Below are 25510 nucleotides of genomic sequence, written 5' to 3' on the forward strand. Positions count from 1 at the left end.
ACACTTCATGGTTGAGGCATACAGTATGTACATTTGATAAAATACATGATTGTACCATAACAATCTGCTAGGTCAAGAACAACAGTGTTACAACAGCCTGATTCAGTCTACGTTGTAGGTATGGCATCTTTTTATATTCTACGTGGAAGATTTTGATTCTTCATTCAATTGACCCAACCACTGGGACTGAACACTCTTTTCACTAACACCACTCTGAGTATCAAACTGAAAAAGAAGATATTAACAATAAGAACTGAATATACATTCATCCATATAATCTGCTTTCCTTCCTGTCCCTGAAAACAGTCCATAATAAAAATGTGATGGTAAATAAATTTAAACCGGAAAAATCTTACTTCTCCTATATTGCCTGCACCCCCCCCCCCCAAAAAAAAAGACCTCCCCTTTTCTGTACCTTCCACTACAAAAAAAAATAATAATAATAAAAATAGTAATTATGTATCATAATATTCCACTCCTACCCTTTAATCAATGGCTCTGACAACAACGACGAAAGAAGATAGCTTGTTTTGTCAAACTTTTTTTTTTTATGAGGCACACGATCATTAAAGAGCAATGTACAAGATAAAATACATACATGTTAGATAAATTGATATAAAGATCATCTGGTATTATGTACATGGCACTGCAGACGTTATCTACCAGGGACTACTATACACCACTCCACTCCGTTGGTCACCGCTATGTGTAAGCTGCACTAAGTGGCAGACTCATGTCCGAAATTGGATACATGAGCAGAAATTATGCATACACATGATAATATCATGTCATCTCCTGTTTGTGTAAGATTTCACTTTTTCAAGGCGCTACGATAGTTTGGAACAACACTAGAATGTATGTCAGGTCCCATAAGTATCTGCAGGGAAGCTACATATTAAATGCACCAGATTTCCAGTTAAGTTGAAATGTCTGTGTTTGTTTAACTCGTTGAGGACGGTTTGATTTTCCTACAACACGCATTTCCCATAGACATCTGCCTGAGTATATTCGGGACTCGTCCTCAACAGGTTAATAAACTGTTGTCATGATATTTCAATTTTCTGTGGAATTTATACAAAATACACCCTCCCCTCAAATGCACTGGATAAAGTCATCCATATTACATTTTTTTTTCTTCTTTCTGCAATTATATTAGTGCACACACTTAAAGAAAAGAAAGGAGATTCATTTTTTTCTTTGGATGACATAGTCATGATTTTTTAGGTTCATTGTATCATGATTCCCTTCTGGCAATTTGGAAGATTACATGATTACGGTGGTGCGATTTATACTTAGAATATCGCCTTCAATCCCTGAATCCTGAAATACTTAGGATTTGACATTGTCAATACTGTTCATGCGCTGAATGACTCATATTGACAGCTAACCTCCATGCATTTGCGATGGGCATTTAAATTTCGTATTACCACCACATGTTCGAGCTATATAATTGATGCTGTCTCGCTCCACTGTGGTAGCATAAGCGTGATGGTTTGGCAGATATGCAGCCTTCTCTGAATCCCCAAGTACCGGTGGTTACTTCAGCCTGCAGTTTGCATCCATATCAGGGCGTGTCCACATTAATGAGTCTCTCTCTCTTTCTGTACCCTCAATCGTTTCTATCCACATGCACGAATTAACATGTCACAGGTATCAGCGAGATATCGCCAAGGAATTTGCTGTTTCACTTTTGATGATGAGGACCACAGGATATCTCGGCGTCCACTCCAACAGTGCTGCCATCTTGCTGGCTCTCGACCTATTTTGGAGCTCCGCCTACTGCACTGTCTCATCTAACAACCACTGCAGCCTCTATCCCCCCCACAAGAACTCTGATGTCTCGATGGGAAGGAATCACCATAGCTGTTCTTGGAGGATCTCCGCTAATCGCCACGCAGAGTTGCTGCGATGAAGGCAACATTACAACTTGGAAGCCATCACTGGTGCATAGGGGTGACCAAGAGAGCATTCTCTTTACGAGAGAAACAAAAATGAAAAGTTGATTGGACGATCTCTGGTGACCTTTGGCAGGGGTCAGCAACATCGACCTTTCTTTTTCCTTTCTTTCTGGTTTCTAAGGTTGATGGTGTCACCGTAGCTTGGTACAAGAACCTCTGGTGGAAGCTTTTTACCTGGAGAATGGTGAACAAGCACACAGAGATAATGAAAAGAATATAGCGACACAGTTCAGAGTTATCTCGCAAATGGATGGAGTTTTAGTGGCTGAAATAGAATGTGAACCTGAGATATATCATGATCAATACTCTGTTTAGAGTCCCCTGTACCCGGAGAACCTCTGGTGGAACCTCTGGAGGACATGCCAGACGTACGAGCAGTAAAACTGAGGTAACCCAGTGGGGGGTAAGAGAAATGCCATTCAGAGTTCCTGGTTGCCTAACATGACGTTGGCATTCGCTTCTATGGTAACCAAAGGTTGTGCATTTCTCTTCGAGAGAGAGAGGTGGGCAATTTCAGTGTGCACATTATTCCTGTCATGGACAACACCTATCATCACGTGCATTCCATGTTTACCCCATGATTGTTAAGAGCTCCCTTCTCGGCAGCAAACATGGCACAACCTCCAGAGGGTTACCTAACACTTGCACTAGGCCAACTAGCAGGACATTTACCTCAGACTCACTACTCATTCTTTGTGACATGTCCATGTAGAGTCCCAGATGTCTGAGGTAAACACAGTACAACCTCCAGAGGTTGTGCTGTGTTTCAAGGGACTATAAACAGGGTACTAGGTTGACAAGAGCTCAACTGGCTATGTGCTGTAGTTCACCTAATTTTTGAGATTATGTACATGTTTAAAGTTTATTCAAATTCAGTTCTATCACTGAAAACCCAAGTTTGATCACTGCTGCCATCTCAACTTTTGCTGCACAACTTCCTCATCTAAAATAAAAGTTGAAATAACAGCAGTAACTGTCTGTGGTCTGGTACAAAGTCTGTCAAGATATTGGGCTAGCAAAATTGATTTTAGTGTATCGAAAGGATGGAATAGACAGGATACAACCTTTGTTCTATTCCCTCTCTAGTATTTCTATCTTTCTCTCTGTTTTTTATTTTGTTTGTTTTTATTGTTTGTTTGTTTTTTCCTCTATTGCCTTCTTTCTCAGGGGCCAGAGGGTTCACATTGGCCTCCTTTACTTCCTGTATTAATGTGAGAAATATTATCAGCACCAAGAGGCATTTCACTTCCTGAAGGGAAAGCATGAGGAGCAGAAGGACATCTAGAAAGTCTAAATGAAGAGTCCTGCACATCAGCGTCCTTCTGCTGCTCACATGCGACACAAAACATATGCCACTGGGCAAAAAGGCACAGGCAATCATCGTTTCAGACAACACCACCATTGTTTGATCTAGAGCTGATCAATCTATATCAATAATAATGATGTACAGTTATACTTTTACTTTTATAATTATTACAGCCATTATAGATATATCATTATTATTCATTATAGTTATCATTACTATTTCATTATCATCATTATCATTTTGCTGTCATTGTTATTGCTATATTTTCAATATTGTAAACACTATCATTACCCATATAATCATCATGGTCATTTCTGAAGATAGGAAATGGCCATGCATCAGAATAGATCATTAAGTATTCTGTGTATGAAATCAGACTGACTTTACCAGAGGCAATCCTACTCTTGTGATGAGGGCTTGTAGCCTACTCTCACCATTCCAAAAAAGTTGAACTAGCATAGATGGCCTATACACTCACTGATTTCTATGAATAACTCCTTGATGTTTGCCGCCGTCTTGGCGCTGGTCTCTGTGAACACCGCCCCCACCTCCTCGGCGTACTCTGCGGCTATCCTCGTCGGGATCTCCCGCAAGTCATCCAGATCGCACTTGTTCCCTGCTATCGAGACGACGATATTCTCGGGCCCATGCTGGCGCAGTTCACGGATCCAATCCCGCACCTTGCTGAAGGAAGTCTGGAAGTATCAAGGAGAAACAACAAATTGGCATCTGTGGAAGCACTCTAGTGACTAAAATAATGACTCTTGCGACACTTCGTTGCATAGGCATAAAAACACCACTACCAACAATAATCTCCTTCACCCTTATACATGCCTATGCACTGCAGTCATAGTTTGCCAAGATATACAAATTGGCATTCTATTAATTGCCTGAAAAGTTGGCTGTAAGGCAGAAGAAATCATCTGAGTAAAACAATGTAACAGCCTATATTAACCCGTCAAGGACTGGCTGATTTTGCTATGACACACCCGCCCGAGTATACTCTGGAGTACTGTAAAAGTGGATATTTTCGCGTGACTAATATTTCGCGCTCGGCTGCAGAAGAAGAGTTTCACGTGCATTTAATTTCATGGAATCAAGACAGTATGTACTGAAACATATGACAAGCACAATTATTCGCATGCTCTTATTTTCACACTAGTTTCTGTTTGTGCAAAATGCGTGACAATTTCAACACTGCGATAATTTCCACTTTTACAATAGTCTTTGATATGTTAAAGATAATATAAAGTTTTGGTACCTCAAAAGTTTCCCTGAATTTCCTTGTCTTAGTTTGTGTTTCAGGTTAAAGTACCTTTCATATAACTAACACTGTGAGAATTACTCGCCCCAGAGTGCTCTCATGTCTTAGTAATCATGCAATAATGGTTTCGTATCAGAGCCGCTGCCGTACTGCGTCGATAATTGCATAACTGCGACCAGCAGCGTGCAGCTCCATACGCATAGCTAAATGGGGCTTCGCATTGTAGCTTACAGGATCATGACAGATTTAGTATCGCGGGTAAATATCAACTTAAAATCCACAAATTTCTTCAATTTGAAGACTTACCAGTAAGTTGAAGTATTGAAAACAGGCTTCGGGCAATGTTTGGTTTTGCCAATAGTCCCTTTCTGTTCGAATTGATGACTGAATGTGACTCGGTCGAGAGGACCTTGGGAGAGCTACACTGAATTGACGGCCAGCGCATGCGCACACAAACATCTTATCCGTTCACAGATTTGAAATTTGTTCGCATGTGATGTGTGCGTATGTGCTGGCCATAGTAATCAGTGTATGTAGCTCTCCCAAGGTCCTCTCGACCTAGTCACATTCAGTCATCAATTCGAACAAAAGGGGACTATTGGTAGAACCAAACGTTGCCCGAAGCCTGTTTTCAATACTTCAACTTAATTGGTAAGTCTTCAAATTGAAGAATTTTTTGGATCTTAAGTTGATATTTACCCGCGATACTAAATCTGTCATGATCCTGAATGCTACAATGCGAAGCCCCATTACGCTATGCGTATGGGGCTGCTGATCGCAGTTAATTGCATGATTACTAAGAAATGAGAGCACTTTGGGGCGAGTAAGTCTCACAGTGTTAGTTATATGAAAGGTACTTTAACCTGAAACACGGAAATTCAGGGAAACTTTTGAGATACCAAAACTTTTTATTATCTTTAACCCATTGAGGACGGCCTGATTTTGCTACAACACGCATTTCTCTAAGACACTTGCCCGAGTATACTCAGGACTCATCCTCAACGAGTTAAGGCTATTGTGGCATTTTTGACAGAGAATGGGAGGATTATTTGCTCCCCAGTCAAAGATATATGAAGCTCTGTAATAATGGTATTAAACCAATAGATGACTACACCAATGTACATGTATAAAATCAGAGAACAAAGTAAACTATTAAAGGGTTCAAAGGATTAGAAAAAATGAATTATTTCGTTGAGTATTAAAATGACACAGCAAGTTTACTTTAAACACAGTATGATGTACATAGTACCAGTAGACATTCAAGTGATACAGGGATAAAGCTGAGTCTAAAATCTATGCATTAGTTTGGAATCTACCAAATTTGTGTATAATTCTTTTTGTTTTATTCCTCCTGTAGACATAATTTCTGTTTCATAATTCATTTACTCGTTAATCATGCATTAATGATCTGTTACATTTTAATTTCTTGATAATGGCACCATTAAACTCTTCTAGAGATCAAAAATATTCTAACGCACAACACACTTCACCAGAACAATGATCCGCTACCAACTTCATCTCACTATGAGAAATATAATAAATATAAAGGGAAGCATCAATTCACCGGCCCAAACATAAAAAATAAATAAAAACATGAAAAACAATCACACTTTGAGCTGACAAACTCCAATGTCTTCCTTATTTAAACAACAGATGACTTTCATTTTACAAAACAAGACATCCTTCCACTGTGCTTCATCACCATGACACACTTCTCTGACTAGATTCCAGCGGCAAACTGTGATTGCGACACCCTTTCCTTCGTCGCACTTGTACTTGTGCCGTCTGTCTTGAGTGACAAGTTGTGCATGAAGACACAATCTTTTTCAACTCGTATGTTTTCGCTGGCAGGGGAAGGAAAGCTGGCACGGGCGAATCACCACAGACCAAGCACACAAAAACCAAATTACTGCCAAAACTATCGAGCGCAATTTGATACTTCCTTCTGGGCGAGTGTTACACGCTCAGCCCTTCATTACATGCCTGTCAGTCTATAAAGCCATGCCTCCGTATGGGTGATTTCCTAGCTTCTATGCGTGTAAGCTGATATTACTCAATCTGCAGTAGGTCAGGGTTTCTTGCTTTTTAAATACTAAATTTTCATTATTGTAATTGCATATTGCTGTTTAAACACTTCGCTTTCATTTATTAAATACGGAGCTTTAGATTTATGACACGGACGCTTAAGACGACGATTGTATTGGTGTTCTCCTCTCTCCCTTCGTCGTGTTGCAAATTACTGTAAACGTGGAAATTTTCGCGGTACATTAATTTTCGCGGATTTCGCGCTACGCTCGGCTAGCGCGAATTCAAAAACGCGCGAATATATCTTCACAATTTTCTACGCACATTTTGAACAGGATGAATTGTGTGCGCTTCATCGATGATACTGCTACGTAGTACAATGTACAGGCATGTTTACGCTACTAGTACTGTGCGAAGAGACGATACCCTAGATTGCTGTGTACTGTAGCATGCATGTGTGCACCGCACGCATCGATGCTACAGTCCCCCGTGACTACGGTACTAGAGTCACAGCTGTACTACGTATTTGAGTGCTTGTACTCGCAGTCGAGCCGCTCGCTACGTCGCTTGTCGTAGCAAGCTATGTAGCAGAGGCTTTGGATGAAAGCAGTTAATGTGTACTACAGTAAAGTAACCTGCTGCGGAGCGCGAATTTAAGAACCCGCGAATACGTTTTCGAGCCGCTCAGCGCAAAAAATTAATCGCGCGAAAATATTGACGTTTACAGTAGCTTTAGATTATGCGAGGACACAACCTTTCAAGAGTAAAATGGCACCCCCATATGATCAGTGCGTCAAATAGCTCTCTACGTTGTAAACTGAGTGGAGCCAAAAATAACCCAGAATGTGCAGTGAAAACTCAGACGACACAAGATTGATTTTGCGCATGCGCAGGACCGTTTGTTGTTTTCCTCTGAGCATTAGCATCGTAAAAAATCTATAAAAGCTCCGTAATATCTGGTGGCACAATTTATGATCATTTGTTTCTTTACCACCTATATTCATAATGGCTAATTGATACCGTGGCATCAAGGATTAATACCGACTTACATCAGCAGCTTCCAGTACATTTATAAATTCACTATATATCTATTGTTTTGTTTTACTTTACATCGTAACATGTTCTCTCTCTTTTGTGGTTTTTGTGGTTTTTGTGGTTTTGTGGTTTTTCTTGTTTGTTTGTCTGTTGTTGGTTGACCGCCACTCTATTCATTATTATTATGGATGGATACCACTTGTCATGAAGCAGTCCACTTTTTTGGCTAACGGCCAAAACCCGAAAGTATGCGCTCAGCACAGACATACAGTACCTGGTCAATCTTTTTACATCTAAAAAAACAGAAAGAAAGAAATGCATTGTTTGCAAGGAGGCTGAAACTATAGCAGGATTCATAAGTACGTGAGTTAGTGGGATACAAATCTCAAGATTTGCATCGCAATAGAAATCTCAAGATTTTTGCCCGCGTGGACACAAAAATCCCACCAATTATCACGATGCAAATCCCAAGAAATCTTGCACTTATTTCTGAATTATCCCAATAATTTGCCCTGTGGTGATTGCGTGAACGCTGGACCAAATAATCTCCAGATTTTATATCCCATCATTCAAAGCACACATCACAACAGTGTGCACACCACACGACTGTGACATGCAAAGACAAAGGGCGAAGAGAAGTGCACACAGCAAAGCGCACTGAGCCAATTAGCGGGATATTTCTCTGTCGCTGTGAACTTCTGAAAAAAAATCTTGATATTTGGATCGCGATAGTATCCCACTAATTCTGTCCAAGTGAATGTGGCTATTTTGTCAAAACTCACAACAAATTTTGCCCCAATGATCCACTATTAATGAAGAAAGAAAAAAAAATATTCTGGGAATTAGTCTTCATCACTATTGATTTTTCATGAATAGCTGTGGAAATATCCTTTCTGTAAGAGGAAGCCATGCATATCATTTGTTGTACAACAAACAATGCATCTATTGTATGATATGTGTGCAGAACTTGTATATTCAGCAGAACGTCTCACTGAAATCTCTCATTCAATGTGAATCAAAAGCACCAAGTGTTTTGCTTTCTTTTCTTCATAATTTTGAGGGGCTTCCTGTAGAAAACTCTTTTAATTTGAAAGCTGTGAAGACAATGTATTAATGTTCTATGTAATCTAAAAACAGATAAGACAGGCATTCAATCAGTTTGGGGATTGAATTTCAGAGGCTTTTAACATTTTTTTTTTTTTTTTTTTTTTTTTGGGGGGGGGGGGGGGGGGGGGTAAATATAAGTTCTAAGTTTCCGAGCACTTCCTCTCTGTTCAACACACTTTCAAAATTTGACAGACCTTGGGTGACTCAGTGTATCAAACAATGACATGGACCTACTCTAGCCCTGTCTCACTGCCACCGGAAAGATTTACTATGTAGAGTGATTTTGACAATGTACAGAATTGCACGCAGGTATAATAGAACAATACAACATTATCACCACACACTCAATTACTGTATAAACATATCAAAACCTTGAAAGCGTACACTGGCTGTTTGAGATACAATACAACTTGTAACTCAATATTGGTACTTAAGGCTTTAAGATATATTCAAACAGAAAGAAAACTATATAAAGAACTGAACACGAATTGTAAATGACAGGAATATAGTAACAAACAGACCAACAGACATACACTTGTGAATAGACTCAAGAACATAGAGAAAGAGTTCAGACAGAGAGCTGTGTTTGTAAATCACTACTCATGAAAGAGGAGGAGTTATCTTGACTGACGATCACCTTTTGGCTGGTGCAGACTGCAGCCCCCTTGGCTATCATGTGATAATTTGGTCACGGTTGATTATAAATAGTAACGTTGAATCATGCAGCAGTAAGTATGTGTTATAGGATGCACATGTCTGGATTGTGTTCAACGTACACTTGGGGCTTCTCTTAACAAACCTGCACACATTCAACTTTGGAAAAAAAGCACTAAATTCATTTCTCCTATGGCTTTAAACTCTCTGCATCCCATTAAATGAAAGAGGCCCCAGTGCACTACGATTCTCAGGTTGCAATGCCTCAATGAAGAAATTAAAACTTGCTCTTATTTTAAAAGATTTATTTTTTCATTTCCGTAATATTTACTTTGCACATATGATAGGACTAGCACCATACCTAACAAGCTCTTAATAAAGGTAGACATCAGCATGTACACGTGTAATACCTGCTATTTTAGTGCCCACTAATCACTTTCTTTTCATTGACAATTGTTTTCCTGAGATCATGATTTATTTGGGGCTGATGAAATCTTAAATTGTAGTACACTACGCAATGGGTTTATGCATGAACATTTGCGCCTTTGTACCTTCATAGCTGAAAAAAATGCTGTTATGAAAGGAATATGACACCCAAAAGGATGTCTTGATCCACTGTCTCAGCAAGTTCTTTCCCATGGAACTACACTGTAGACTTCTTGGGGAAGTGCTTTAAAACACGGTTGAAGTTGCTTCGTAGTTTACAGGTTCTACTTGCAAGGGAGGCTCTGAAAAATTATAACTGGATGCTTGAACAAGGCTAACAATATGGCATGCATTACATTCAGTTTCAGTGACCTTCCTCGGTTAATTTTTCAAGCACTTGGGTAGCAATTCCAGAACTCAAGGGATAGCTGCGAAAAGTGCGGGGGGGGGGGGGGGGGGGGGGGGGGGGTTTGATTCAAATTCCCCCCCCCCCCCAGCCTTTTTAGGGTTAAGTCTTTTGATTTGTCTCACCTGACTTGTGATGTCATAGACAACAATGGCAGCAGCAGCCCCTCTGTAATACATTGGCGCCAGTCCCCGGTACTATCCAGTGAAGGTCAGTTGAAGTTCACAAGAATTGACGGAAATCAAAAATAAACATAAAACAAGATGAAAAATGAGAAACAAAATGTCACCAGTTTAAATGAGACCAGCACATGATTTCCTGCCTCTGCTAAATACAATGTAGACAGTATGTGAAAATTTAACTAATAATTTATGCAGGATTTTGTACCATATTAAAAGTAAGCACCAATGCCTTAAATGTAAACATCAATATTTTGTCAAAAAGAAAGCACTGTGGGAAACCCAAGTTTTCATCACAATTTTAAAGGCAATGAATTTGAAGTTTTGATTTCCAGGATCACTTTTGACTGTGCATCACTAAACAAACAAAAAGTCTAATGCCCTGATTTTACATTAGGACTCAAAACACATGAAATGGGTCAACCTGGTCAATGGTGAGATTTTCATTTTTTTCTAAGAGAGCAATTCTTCTTCTACTAAAGTTTGGGATCATAAACCTAATAGGAAATTGTGGTTTAAGCAGTTTTTTAGAACACATTTCTTGAAGAATACTGAGATTAGGTATGTCTTAGAGTTCCCGTTGCATTTGCTAAAAACCCTTTTTTAATACACACTCTTCACTTTCAACTCTAATCACTTTTGAAAAGATGATGCTACTGCTTTGCAAATTGGTATTAGTCATGGATAGAATGTGTTAAACAGAGCATGCTCAATATCAGCTTAATCTGATAATCTCTTCACTGTTGTTGCTACGGAGTAATGTACATCCTGTGTTTTGTCCCATTCATTGGACAGTGCATTGCTTGGTGAGATTAAGCGCCTGAATAGACTCTATACATGTACTTCACAGTCTCTTTTCTCAGTATACACACTTGCAAAGGGTTTTTCCAGAGAAGATAATTAGATTTTGCTTGTCATTTCCATTCATTAGTGTCGAGATGCTCAAATAGCTGTGATTAACAGGAATTAAAAAATAACATGATATAATGCCCTATCTATCAAGATGTAAGATTCTACGAATGTATTAAAGTGGTACAGTTTCAAGAGGATGTCCATGCTGTATTTTGATGCAATGGTGACACACTTGGATTTAAACATAAACATTTGGAACTTTCCAATTACACTTGTAACATGACTCAAGTTTCAGTTACTGTTTCACGCACTGTTGAATGACACGTACAAGTAGATTAAGTAGTAGTTAAAATTCTAGTGGACAGCTTTGTGTAGTATTCATTAGATTTGGCCCATATCCAGGCAATTCCCCCCAGAGGGCAATCCCCCCCCCCCCCCCCCCCCTTGGCTAAATACTGGTTAGTGGTAAGGTTAGAGTAAAGATAAGGGTTAGGTTTAGGGTTAGGAGTTTGGGTTAGGATTAGGGTTAGGTTCAGGATTAGGATTAGGTTCAGGACTAGGATTAGGATAAGGGCCAGGGGAAGGGTCCGGGTTATTGCCCCAGGGGTAATTGCCCTAGACACAATTTGGCCTTACCTTTTCCTGGCCGGCTGTGTCCCATATTTGAAATTTGTACATCTTCTCATCGACAGCTAACGTCTTGGACATAAAAGAAGCACTGTGAAGCAAAAATAACAAATAACAAGAATACACTGTATATTGTAAACAGACAAACTGACATGGTTTTGCCAGCAATTCAAGCCCTGGTTATAAATATACAGGGCTGCCAACCTCTGTGCATTAACTTGTTCCATGCTGAATTCTGAAATGCCCAAAGACTCAATACACAGGCCACCAGGTTCCCACACGGAATGGATTATAAGTTTACAAACAAACTGTACTGATGCATAGTATGCATTTTGAATGCAATACCGTTAATCACCTCTACTACAAAATGGGGGAAAATGAGTATTAACTTTCAGAGAAAATAATACTTTGCACAAAAAGAAATATAATTTCTCACTTTAATGACGAAGAGACATACAAATATCAGAAAAAACATGCATTTGTACAAATGCATGTTAAAGAGAATGATATAGACCTGGATCAGTCTGCCTCAGTGACATGAACAGTGAAATGGGGAAGCATTAAGACAGCAGTGGGGACATTAGAAAAAATGACAGTGAAAAGAAATATTCAAATGCTACCATGACTTATGGATACAGTTTCCCACTGAAAACAATCATATTTTTCATTTATAAATTCAACACATTTTCACAACTCAGTTTAGTATTTGTAAGCAAGAACAACCAAATATAAAGGAAATAAACTGTTGACAAGTTTCACCTTTTGAAAGTTTTCTCTTTTTAAACAAAATGCGTTATCATTAATTTTACACCTCGAATGATTTGGTTTCAATAATGCCATACAGACTTCTAACACAAAGAGTGTATTGAGACATACTTTTATCACACAATGGCTGGAAGATGATCTAAATTAAGAATGAACATCTAAGAGTCACTGACAGGAATTGCTGATATATATCGCCACTTGGTAAACATTGCCATTTAAAATTCAGTCACCCATGAAATATCTCGCAAACATACAATGTACTATTGTTATCAAATACAATGCATATTTAATGAAGGTGAACTCATATAGCTGTAAAGATTTAAATACATGACATTCCAGTTCTTAAATAGGTTATGACCAGCTTGAGTTTGCAGCTTCATTCACACTTCGCATGACTGACACATTAGCATGGAATGGGTGATCTGTGGGTCATGTACAGTGTACTTTGTATTACTAATCACTTCAAGTCTAGAGGCTGACAAATCAAACTGTAAAATGCAAATGGCACCACACCACTGATGATTAAGTGTTAGCCATTACTCCCTGGAAACGCTGCCAATAAACAGGCACGGGTCAACTCCCGGACGGACATTGGACATTCATCGTAATGACTCTAAAGTCAGATACTACAAGTGTGGAGAGACACTTGTTAACAAGTTCTGGTATTCAAGCTGACAATGCATTATATAAATTGAAAACTCAAGATGGCTCCCCCACCCCCAACTCAATCCAACTTTACCACTCTCTCTTTTTCCATGACAATTCTATAGTTTTATTTCATGCTCAAAAATCTTCTTCAAACAATGAATATCCTTTCAATTAAATTAAACTACAACGTACTTATGCCAATTATTTGACAAAGTTTGCAAAATGACATTTACGTCCAATCATTCTTTATACCATACATAATGGTGTATTAGAGGGTGAATATCACCAGCATACATTCTTGTAATACACACATTGCTTATTTATCAAATTCTTGCTCTTTTGAAAGACCAATAAATTTATTTAAACTTGCTTCAGAGGGAAGCTCAATATCAAATGGATGAATTAAATGTTAGATTATGTCAGATGCTGCATGCTGCTCACAGCGGAAGTTGTTGGCTCAGCAAAGCTGTTTCACATGTCAAAGTAGCATGGCAATAAAAAAGAGGGGAGTTTATTGACATGCGGTTCCTGCGAAAATTCCTGTAAATAATGTCGGGACCATTCATGCCACTGAGCTAATTTTAATGGAGTGTAATTCAGTAAAATCACTTCAAGAAATAAGTGTGTGTGTGTGTATTTTACATACGAGACAAGTAAAGAGCCATGAAATTCAAAAAGCTAACTTTACATTCTGTGTCATGAAGTGCAACTTTACAGACTATTACATTTGGTACTGTGCTCAAGTCGGCTTTTATGAACAGAATGAAATTAGACAGCCGCAATAATAACAGTGTCATTAAAAAAATAATAAGTTAGTTATGGGGTGTTAGAGTAACATATGATTTTACGAAGCACTGGGATTGGTCGCAGGTATAAGAAAACTTCAGAGGAGGTGACATCACCATCTATTGTACCAGCTCTCCCGCTGGTTTTCTACGCAAAACTTTAATCATCATGTTTATGGTGAAGAATTTCACAACTATGACTTGTTCTCGTATTGGTCATTATAGTAAGGTTACTGGAAGACTTTAAACTAATTTGATACAAGGGATGAACCATTCTTATTGATTTCATATCAACAAAGGAAATTAGATGGAGCTTTATTTTAACAGGCCAATATGGGTGACTTGTGAGGTGATAACATCATCATGGTTACCAATTTGCATAGTAGGTACAGTAGTTGTGACTGATATCACCATTTTGCAAGAAACAGATGAAACAGGAGAAAATTCCACGACTTTCCCTACTGCAGGTCCCATTTTAAATGAAATCTCTTCCATACTGTTCATCTGCATTTACTCTCTCTATCAAAGTCATCTTGAAAATGACGAAGAACTTTGCACTCTGAGTGCTGCATAGGGAAAATAGTTGGCACAATGCACCAAGTTCTTCCTCTAAGTTTAGGCATCGATCAATCTCCATCTTTCAACCACAAAGACACTGAAGGTTGGATATCTCTGTGCTGACTTCAAGTTGTTGGCACTTACCCAATTGTTGGCGGAATAGATTCATAGTAGGTATCGCTGACAAATCTCTGGACTATACTGGACTTGCCAACACCGGAGTCCTGTTGGTTAGAAAGACATAATTATATCATAAAATCTGCTTATAACAACAGACAAGAACAAAACAAAAAAAGGAAAAACTACATCAAGAAAAGTCCCAATTTATAAACTGGAGACTCCCACTGTCTGGAGCATGATACGGATATTGAATATCAAATACAGTTGAAGTGAATACACACAAATTTGAGGAGACATCAATGTGTCTCCTCTTTGGACTGTGCCATAAATTGGTCATCAAGTGAAATAAAATGCATTTTACGATAAGAAAAATACTGTTTGTGGGCAACATCATCATACTTTAAGCTTTGAATGAAAATTCTCAGAATGTGTGCAGTACATATAATTGTGGGAGTATTTGGCCATAAAACTTCAACATCATTCTGCAATGGTCTGAGGATGATGTTATACAAATGCAAGATTTCATTCCAAATGGAATTTAAAAACCAACAACAACAAATTAATTGTACATCTGTGTACATATGAATAGTTGGAAGAAGGCTTATATCTAGCACTTTTGTGCCAATCTATCCTTTTCTTTATGAAAATAGATCATACAATGTATGAGACCATATCAGTGGCATATTCCATCACTAAAAATGCAAAAATTAGAGTCCCTTGAAACACATAATGCAATCCTCAGTAGCACAATTACAAGTAATACTCCCTGATAATTCATGGGCTTCAGTTTTCAAGTTAAATGAACATTAAAAGGTCCATCAAACTGCTTGGAGCACTTTAAATTACATTGTACTCACTTGAGCAGTAAATCAGAATGAAATGGCTCGTAAAAAGAAGCAAGTTATTGTCACATTATGCACATTCAAGAACTGGAAAAGGGTTGTATAACACATTAACTGCATTGCTACACCATAATAACCAAACAGAGATTTGAACAAGTTGTGATCGAAATCTTTCACTTTTTTTACGCATGCATTGATATATAACTACAACAGGAAATTCATTATATGATACCACTGTAATGATGTCCATATGAAACATTATCATCCTACAGAAGATGCAGATGCTTGTCGATACAGCCGCTTTAAGAAAAGAAAAACATCTAGTAGGAAATATGATTTGGACGACTACATTAAAATTAGCTACAGTTTGTAGGCCCTACAGCCCATTTTAATAACAGTAATCAGAAAACTGTATCTTACAACATACTGTATATAATTTCCATTGACTAGCTGTTAAAGGGCACATAAAGTACATGATAAATTATGGAAATCTTTTCCATGTTAGAGTACTTTTATGTTGTAACATGTCACACCTCTAATTTCTTTGCTGAAATTGTAGCAGAAATCTACCCTAAATTTCCATTGTAACGGGAAACAAAAAAAAAAAAAAAAAAGAGACACATACAATTGTATCCCATGTGGCAAAATTGTTGTATTGCTATAACATAGCATCTTTTTTTTTTTTTTTGAGGGGAAGGGGTTGAAATTACATAATTATTGACTAAACACATGATATTTTTATATTTTTCTGAACAAACTGATGGGAGAGTTAACATTTGATAACACAATCACTTTGGCTAAATTGCATGGTACAAGAGGTTGCAGCCAATAATATTATTCCATAAAATGCACAATGTCAAACTTTCCCACTTATTGTCACTTTAGGTCTAAATCTTAAAGGAATTTCTATCATCTGTTAAATGTTATTTTGCTCTTTTAGGTACGCATTAATGTAAAGACCACCACACATTAAAACTTCCAGTCGCACGATAGCTGTCTTTGGATCCGAAATAAATCACAGAAGTCTCAGAATAAACACACTTGTTTATTTCAGATCCAAAGTCGGTCAGTCGTGTGACTGAAGGTCGTATAGTGTGCAGCAGACTTTAGTCAACTTGACTAAGGTGCTGAATTGCTCTGTAACACCTAAAGATTGTGTGCTTCACCTCTACATGTCTATGATTGTCACACACATAAACTAAATGACACAATGGTTTCAGTTTTGCATACAACACTGTAGCATCATCTGCAGCTGTACTTCACAAGAACCCCATAGACATAGTACTGTGTGTAATGTTAATTGGATGTTGGTAACAAAATATATATATGTTGTGGTGAATATGAAATGCAGAGTACAATATAAACACACATACACTTTGTACATGTACATACCTCACTTGTATGCTGTACACTTTTAAGTAACATGTTGAAGATAAGTTTCATGTTGAAGCTTTGCAAGTGTACTTTTGGTACCATGTGCACTTTTTTAAACTGTGAAAGAGATCTGAAGTCATTCAATAGGCACTTCTTATTTCATAAGTTTTGCACTTCACATATTGTACACATAAAGCTACCATAAATAAAGGCACTGCACTCATATCGAACTGATATGATAAAGAAAAAAAAAAAAGAAGCTGCCCATCCACTTTCATTCTATTCAGCATACTGTGAAATTAGAAAAATTCACGGTATGAAACTTTCACAAATTGGAACCAATGGCCTGTTTCCCAACGTGAAACATTTGCAAATTGTCACCGGCATTCAATGCACGGTGTAGACAAAAACTTCTCACGTGCATAATGTCACTTTCTAGAATCCTGGCTCCTTGTAATACTTGTGAAAATTTCACACACACAAAAATCTCTGGCTATACAGTACACTTCACAGGTTGTGATACATCATTTTGAACAAGCACAGAAAGCTGCAAAGACAGAGATTAGGTCTACAGGTACATACATACTTGTTATATCTGTACATGTATCTTGTAAACAATGCTATTGATGATTATATTATTGGTACAAGTTGCATGCACAGCTAACATAAAGATAAGAGCAGCAACAATAATATTGATCATAATTGTCAACATTAAAGGACAAGTTCACCTTCATTAACATAAGGATTGAGAGAATGCAGCAATATTAGTCGAACACATCAGTGAAAGTTTGAGGAAAATTGGACAATTGAAAGATGCGAAAGTTATGAATTTTTTTAATTTTTGTGTTGGAACCGCTGGATGAGGAGACTACTAACGCTCGTGACGTCATATGAGTACAACACTATAAAAAATATAAAGAAAATTCAACATATTTTCACTTTTTTTCGCATAATAAAAGAGCACTCGACTTGCCTCTTTCTAACGGCAATGGGAATAATATTACCCATAACATATGCCAGTAACGTGTCAAGGGAATGAGTACTTTTTTCAAAAGATGAAATTTTTTGAAATTCTCTTTATATTTTCCTTTAATATATTGTTGTATGCATGTGACATCATACACTGCAGTAGTCTTCTCATCCAGCAGTGACTGTACAAAAACTTCAAAAATTCAAAACTTTTGAACAGTTAGTCCGATTTTCCTCAAACTTTCAATGATGTGTTCTACTAATATTGCTACATTCTCTCAATCCTTATGTTAAAGGACAAGGTCACCTTTATAAACATAAGGATTGAGAGAATGTAGCAATATTAGTAGAACACATCATTGAAAGTTTGAGGAAAATCAGACAATCCGTTCAAAAGTTATGAATTTTTGAAGTTTTTTTGCAGTACCCGCTGGATGAGAAGACTACTGCAGTGTATGAATAACTTAGATGTCACATGCGTACAACAATATAAGGAAAATATAAAGAGAATTTCACAAAATTCCATCTTTTGAAAAAAGTACACATTCCCCTGACTCGTTACCGATAAATGTTATGGGTAATATTATTCCCCCTGCCTTTAGAAAGAGGCAAGTCAATTGCTCTTTTATTATGCGAAAAAAATGAAAATATGTTGAATTTTCTTTTATATTTTCTTTATACTGTTGTACGCATATGACTCACAAGCTGTAGTAGTCTCCTCATCCAGCGGTTCCAACACAAAAATGTAAAAAATTCATAACTTTTGCATTGATTGTCCAATTTTCCTCAAACTTTCACTGATGTGTTCTACTAATATTGTTGCATTTTCTCAATCCTTATGTTTATGAAGGTGAACTTGTCCTTTAATGAAGGTGAACTTGTCCTTTAAAGACATGATTTACCATTTGAAGATGAAAAAAAAAAACAGCATTAGTGCATCAAAATAGTTCTGAAATGAGAGTTAAGGATAGAAACAACCACTGTCAAAATTTGAATCTGTATAATCAATGTTAAGTATTGTTGAATATACAAAATGTGAACAATAGGTATAATAAGAATGTTTCCAGACTAAACCGTCTACAGTAATGGTTTATTGAGAAAAAATAGTAATATCTCCTTATATTTTAGGCTTTATAGCCAAAATTTTTTATGGTAGAATGTTTTGTGATACAACAGACCTACACACATGCATCAAATGTGATATCTTGATTTTCTTTTTTTTAATCACTGCTCCCAAAGGTAAACAGGACCTTTAATATCTAATTTAGAGAGCAGCCGATACAATTGGCACTACATGTATTCTGCATCTGTACTTGTACAGTTTATGTACACTGTAGGTTGCGGTTCAATGAGCTGTCTGTGCATTGGTTGGTTTACAAAGTACACTACTTGAGTTCACAAATTGTTTCTGGACCTACTTGTACAGTGTACATGTTAGTTTGCAATTTAGGTCATTACTATTAAACCAGTACTAACCATGAGCACATAAGTATGCAGAGTATTTGTAAGCATTTGGGTTAGAACTGTAAAGCCAGAAACGTTTGCAGCATGAAACTTCTGCGAACTGGAGGCGACAGCCTTTTTTGCGGCATGAAACTTTTGTGAATTGTCACTCAAGTGACTGGCATTCAACGCACTGTGTAGAAAAAACAAACAAACAAACTTTTGCGAATCTTGGCTCCTTGTGAAATTCTCAAAAGTTTCATGAATGTGAAAATTTCTGATTTTACAGTATAATCCCCTCCTACTGCATGTACTGTGTACATAAACTCGATATCATAAGTGTCTTACACTGTACATTATGGTGTACACCTACATGTACGATGTACAATGACATACTTTAATATCCTCATGTGTTACAGATTCTAAGAGCACAAATCTAGATCAGTCCACGATGACTTTGCAATTTATGAAGTACTGTAATGTGTATCCCTAACACAAATAGAAGTTTAACTGTGATTCAACTGCAGACATCATAGACAGCTACACAGTGTACAATGATAACTTTGTAGCCACAGCTCAAGACCTGTTCATGACCTTTCAAACTTGGTTTAGACTTTGTCATTGATCCTGCAAAGAGATCTTTATACAGGAAGCATTCTTTCCTGTATATAATAAATACAAGGCAGGTTTGCACCAGACCCTGGGCGACTCGATCTCATGGCTATAAACGTCAGAAGTAGTATGCCCTGAAAGGACAGTCTCATATGGACAAACGTCACAATAGAAATGCATGAATTACAGAAATAGGTTCTTGTCGGACTAAATAAATATGGTGGAGTGATTCCACGGACATTCTTTGAAGGAACATCACTGCAGAAATAAGTTTCATGTCAGAATATTGGGGGAGTGAATCAGGATTCTATCATGCAACATACAGAAGTACAACCAGTACATGTGTAACAAAGACAAGCTTGCACAAAGGAGGAAGCTAAAAGTATGTAAATACTACCTTGAATACATACCCCATAAAATTTTGAGCCAAATCACACCCACACTATGGAAGTTACACTGTACATCATGCAGTATGATTAACAAGTCATTCATACTATGTACATGATGTCATATGTACCGGTATAGGCATCCTCAAACAGCCACTTTGATTTAATATTGCTAATTTTTATGTATACTGTATGCATGTACAGCATATTATTCCACATATTTTGGACATGACATGTAGAATATTTTTGGTTTCATGCTTCTAAAAAGAAACAAAAACAAATGAACATGAAGAAGGATCATGTGCAGACATAGCATTAGATATGTACATGTACAGCTTGGTTATGCAATTTAGATGTAAGCAGAGCATAATAAAAATAAAGTAGTACTGAAAGAAGGAAATGCTAGCAATCATAGTTCTCTTGTCAAATTGAGCGGAGTTGACTCAATAGGGTAATTAAGGGGCTTCCTTATTTTGTAGTTGAGGTTTGACTTCCTGCGTGCTTTGCTGTGATTTGAGGCACCACTTATCTGCTCTCCCTAGCAACCGTTGCTAGTCTGTGGTGGCCAATCTACAATTTGCATCTTCAGGCACTGACCAAACATGTAAAGCCCTAAGGCAATGTTTCCGACTCCGTACCACGGGTCCATGTAACACCCCAACACTCCTAGAACATTATTAAGGTGCATGGTTTGTGGAAAGCCCTATGGCAAAGAGACTCTTGAATACAAACAGACTTCGACTTCAGGATCATCTTGTAATGATAATACAGGTTGAAAAACATCTGAAGCTATCTCTCAATATCAGCCAGCAACCACAAAAAGTAAAGTGAGAATTTTCATACAGATATGAACTCACTGCAGCTTCTTTAAATAACAACACAGATTGTGAATAACAAAGTGTATTGAACAAAATTCATCGTCAACACTACAATTGTATTTGTATCGATTTTCACACAAGTTGAATATGAAGTGTTCTGTATGAGCTGATATTTTTGCGACAGTTTATTAATTTTCACAAATTTCACAAATCATTGCTGAACCGCGAATTTAAAGGGGTGGTATAATTTGGGTTGAGATGGGGATAAATTTGGGGCTAATTCTGGTTCTACAGTGTACTGTACGGTCATAAGCTTTTCATTGTTCAGTTGTTTCATTTTTGTTTGTTTGTTTGTTTGTTTGTTTGTTTTTTACTTAAGTTTCTATGGTTGGAGGAAGCAGATGGTTTGCTGCTATGTTAGGCTATTCTCTATCTGGTATCACCAAAATTCCAAGCATATTGCATAGAATTTGAAGAATATCATCATTATTATCTGATATCCACCCAAACAGCATATGACAGTCACATACAGGTGTAATAACAAAACCTCAGTGTTCGTGTAGGCCTACATGTGCACACTTGCATGGGTACATGAATGTTCTTTACAGTGAAAAGAGCAGACAAAACTGCTTCTCAAATACACTTTGTATTAATTAAATGTGTCATCACTTGTAATATGAGGTCAAAGTGTGTGAGATCCTTGTCTGCTCTGATTTGTTTGTTATGTACAGTCTTGCATCGAAGGGGGTGTACAAGTGAGCACAGCATCTTTGCTTTTGGGTGTGTTTTATGTACACAGATTTGCATCAATGTGCACTGCATGTTTCTTCCATGTCCACCAACAGGTATGTATATAATGGTCAATTTCAAAGCAAAGACGGCTTAAGTACATGTTGTAGTCATTCATTCCTGTTTTTTTATTGCAAAATACATGCACACTGTAAGACCTACATTAGGAGCAGTACACAAAAAGAAAATGAAGAGAATAGTATCATGTATTGTACACAAACTGAATGCCCTTTTACATGCAATCATACTACTACAAGCTTATCAGGTTTGTAATTCAAAATATATGTTCTACAGTAATTAAAGGACAAGTTCACCTTCATAAACATACAAATTGTAAGGATTGAGGGAATGTAGCAATATTAGTAGAACACATCAGTGAAAGTTTGAGGAAAATCAGACAATCCGTTCAAAAGTTATGAATTTTTGAAGTTTTTGTGCAGTACCCGCTGGATGAGAAGACTACTGCAGTGTATGAATAACTTAGATGTCACATGCGTACAACAATATAAGGAAAATATAAAGAGAATTTCACAAAATTCCATCTTTTGAAAAAAGTACACATCCCCCTTACTCGTTACCGATAAATGTTATGGGTAATATTATTCCCCCTGCCTTTAGAAAGAGGCAAGTCAATTGCTCTTTTATTATGCGAAAAAAGTGAAAATATGTTGAATTTTCTTTTATATTTTCTTTATACTGTTGTACGCATATGACTCACAAGCTGTAGTAGTCTCCTCATCCAGCGGTTCCAACACAAAAATTTAAAAAATTCATAACTTTTGCATCGATTGTCCAATTTTCCTCAAACTTTCACTGATGTGTTCTACTAATATTGTTGCATTTTCTCAATCCTTATGTTTATGAAGGTGAACTTGTCCTTTAATATTAATCACTAAAACTAACAGTATGCACTCACTGCAAGATGAGTATACTCCCATGCACCTCAATTTCTTTCACTATAAATGACAGTAATAATAATACAGATAATAATGATAATTACAATCACAATCCTGATCGTGATCATAATCATAATCATACTCACGAGAGTCCACAAGCAGACTTACTGAACAGTATACATTTTAAAGAAAAATAATCACTAAATCACAAATGTACTGTAACATGAAAAAAATTTTACATCACCAGACAGACAGTCACCCTCAAACATGTATACAGACTGTAAAATTTGTATTTTGTGAACATCTTGAATGCTGAATGCCTGTGAGGCAGGGGCATAAAATTCAAGCCTACATTACAATGTGCTCTAGCTAGTACATGCACTAACCCGTTGAGGATGGCCTGATTTTGCTTGAACACGCATTTCCCACACCTGCCTTATGTAGTATACTCGGGACTCATCTTCAATGAGTTAAAGATCTACAACTATTTGTGGAATCTGCAAATTGGCAACACACTAACACTAATACTAGTAGTAGGGCACTAAAGTAAGTTGGAGACTACGGCATTACTTCCACTTTCCCTCTTCAACTTCCCCATCCACCTCCACAGCACAACTGCCCACACTTTCCGCGAAACCTTCACCCCTGTACTTCCACCAGGAAGTCTCTTCAAGTTTCCGACACTCCCATAATAGCTTTTCCTCCATAATGACATTTGCGAGCCAACACATGAATCACACTCACTACTCAGCGGATACAGCAAGTGCTACAAATAAAATTTACAAACTGCATGAAAAGATTTAAGACTCAATAAATATGAGCCAGCAGCAGTTGTGTAGATCATAAAATATTACACACACTCTCAGACTTCAGTTGATATCGTGACAACTTGCAAGGGCACTACTTGGTACAAGGACTTTGTTTTTGCTAAATTATAAAGTTCTATTTAGTACACATCACAAATCATATAATATTCCATAGCACTGCTATTTTCACAATCTCTGAAATTCCTACCAAGTCCATAAAAGGACAATATTTGTGCAATATTTTGCCTGCTTGACACTCCTTACAGGGGAATTCCAAGCCATTTTTAAGTCAGTCTGAAAAAGAAAGAATAAAATATGACAAGTACAGAAGTGGACATTTGGTCAAAATCAGACTAATAGTAAAGAAGTTCTGAAATTCCAATAATTTGCTAATTATTGCTTAACAGTTCTTGGACAGATGATATGAATTCACACGTGATGTCATCACCTCACAATTTTCCATTGATCGCATACAAAAAATGACAAAAATTCAATTTTTCTGTTATACAAGTGTAAAACACAATGATATTCCTAATTGAAAAACTTCAAAAAAATGATCAGTCAGTTATATCAGGATTTGAGACTGGGGCATAATGGCACTTGAATGAAAAAAAAAAATGGAAATTTCAATAATTTATGTACAAACAACCTATGGCAAGTTGTGAGGGGATAGCATGATCAATGTTTGCATATTTGTACTGAATGATCAAGAACTGTTTCGGGGAGAATATAGCAAAACTTCAAAATTTCATAACTTTTTTACTTTTATCATACGATTTTTGATCAAATTTTCATTGTTGTACAACAAATCTTGCATACTCCTTATTTTTTTCTGACAAACTTTCCACAGCACAAGATTCCCCTTTACTGATACAAACATTGACTCATTTTTATCAATGTAATCATTGTAGCACAAGCCAAATGTAGAACGATCTGCTTGAAGTGCTTGCTCAATAATCGTGAATATCCATGAAATTAAAAATGCATGAAATTCATCTCACCCAGCCAAGCGCATAAAATTGATCAGGCATAAATTTCCGCCCAAACAGTATACAACCATCTCTCTCAGCCTGGTAGTCCCCTTTAGGTAAAAAGCCACTGCACAAAATGTCTGTTACTTTTACAATAGTTTTCCCTCATTAAGCTCCTGATGCATTTTTTTTTTCTTTCTTTTTCTTTTTTTTTTTCTTTTTTTTTTTTTTTTGCCAAAGAACATCAATGAGTATTGTCCCTTGCTGGGAGAATGTTATTTCAGTGATCTACAGTGGGATGTCAATTTCATTAAACTTTCTGGGACTTAAAGTGCTGAGTTTCAGAGGAAGGCTAGCAGAAATAACAGCAAACTTAATAATGTCAAAAGAATAATGGATCAAATAATACTGTATCTCCACACTGGCTTGATAATGAATTTTAATAGTCAGGTGAAAACTTTTAAAGTTATGAAGAAGCATTATGATTTCAGCGAGTTCCAGAACCATTATCTTGTACTTGCCTATCTGAACGTTCTTGAATGATATGCCAATGATTAAACTTACTTCTGGGTCAAATCTGAACATCAATTTTTAATTAAACATTTGAAAGTGTACTTAGCCAAAAATTGAATAAAATCAACATGAAAAACAGATAGGGTGATACTTGTCCATATATGCCAGTATTCATACTGATAGTGTTTGGGGTAAAAGTATCTTGACAATGTCAAAGAAATACTCTCTATTCAAAGACCCAATACACTATACCACATGCATTATAGAAAGTACTCTGGTAGTTTGATTAAATGACTAGGGAATCTATGATGTATTAATTCTAAACAAAAGCATTCAAGTTTCCTTGGATATGATTTCAAGAATCATAACAATATTG

General features: G+C 37.0%; 1 protein-coding gene across 1 annotated transcript in view; it reads right to left on the bottom strand.

The window, feature by feature from the left end:
• Positions 1-1674: 1674 nt before the first annotated feature.
• The window catches only part of LOC139721447 (ras-related protein Rab-22A-like), a 38467-nt gene continuing 14631 nt past the window's right edge, over positions 1675-25510 (bottom strand). Inside the window, exons 2-6 of the mRNA XM_071632762.1 lie at positions 14740-14819; positions 11849-11930; positions 10307-10378; positions 3743-3959; positions 1675-2132 (exon numbers count right to left, since the gene is read on the bottom strand). Of these exons, the coding sequence (XP_071488863.1) occupies positions 2035-2132; positions 3743-3959; positions 10307-10378; positions 11849-11930; positions 14740-14819 (549 nt within the window). The 3' untranslated portion in view covers positions 1675-2034. The remainder of the gene's footprint in view (positions 2133-3742; positions 3960-10306; positions 10379-11848; positions 11931-14739; positions 14820-25510) is intronic.

Source organism: Diadema antillarum, unplaced genomic scaffold (assembly GCF_040938485.1).
Source record: "Diadema antillarum isolate AM-2024a unplaced genomic scaffold, OU_Dant_1.0 scf00000143, whole genome shotgun sequence".
Classification (NCBI taxonomy): Eukaryota; Metazoa; Echinodermata; class Echinoidea; order Diadematoida; family Diadematidae; genus Diadema; species Diadema antillarum.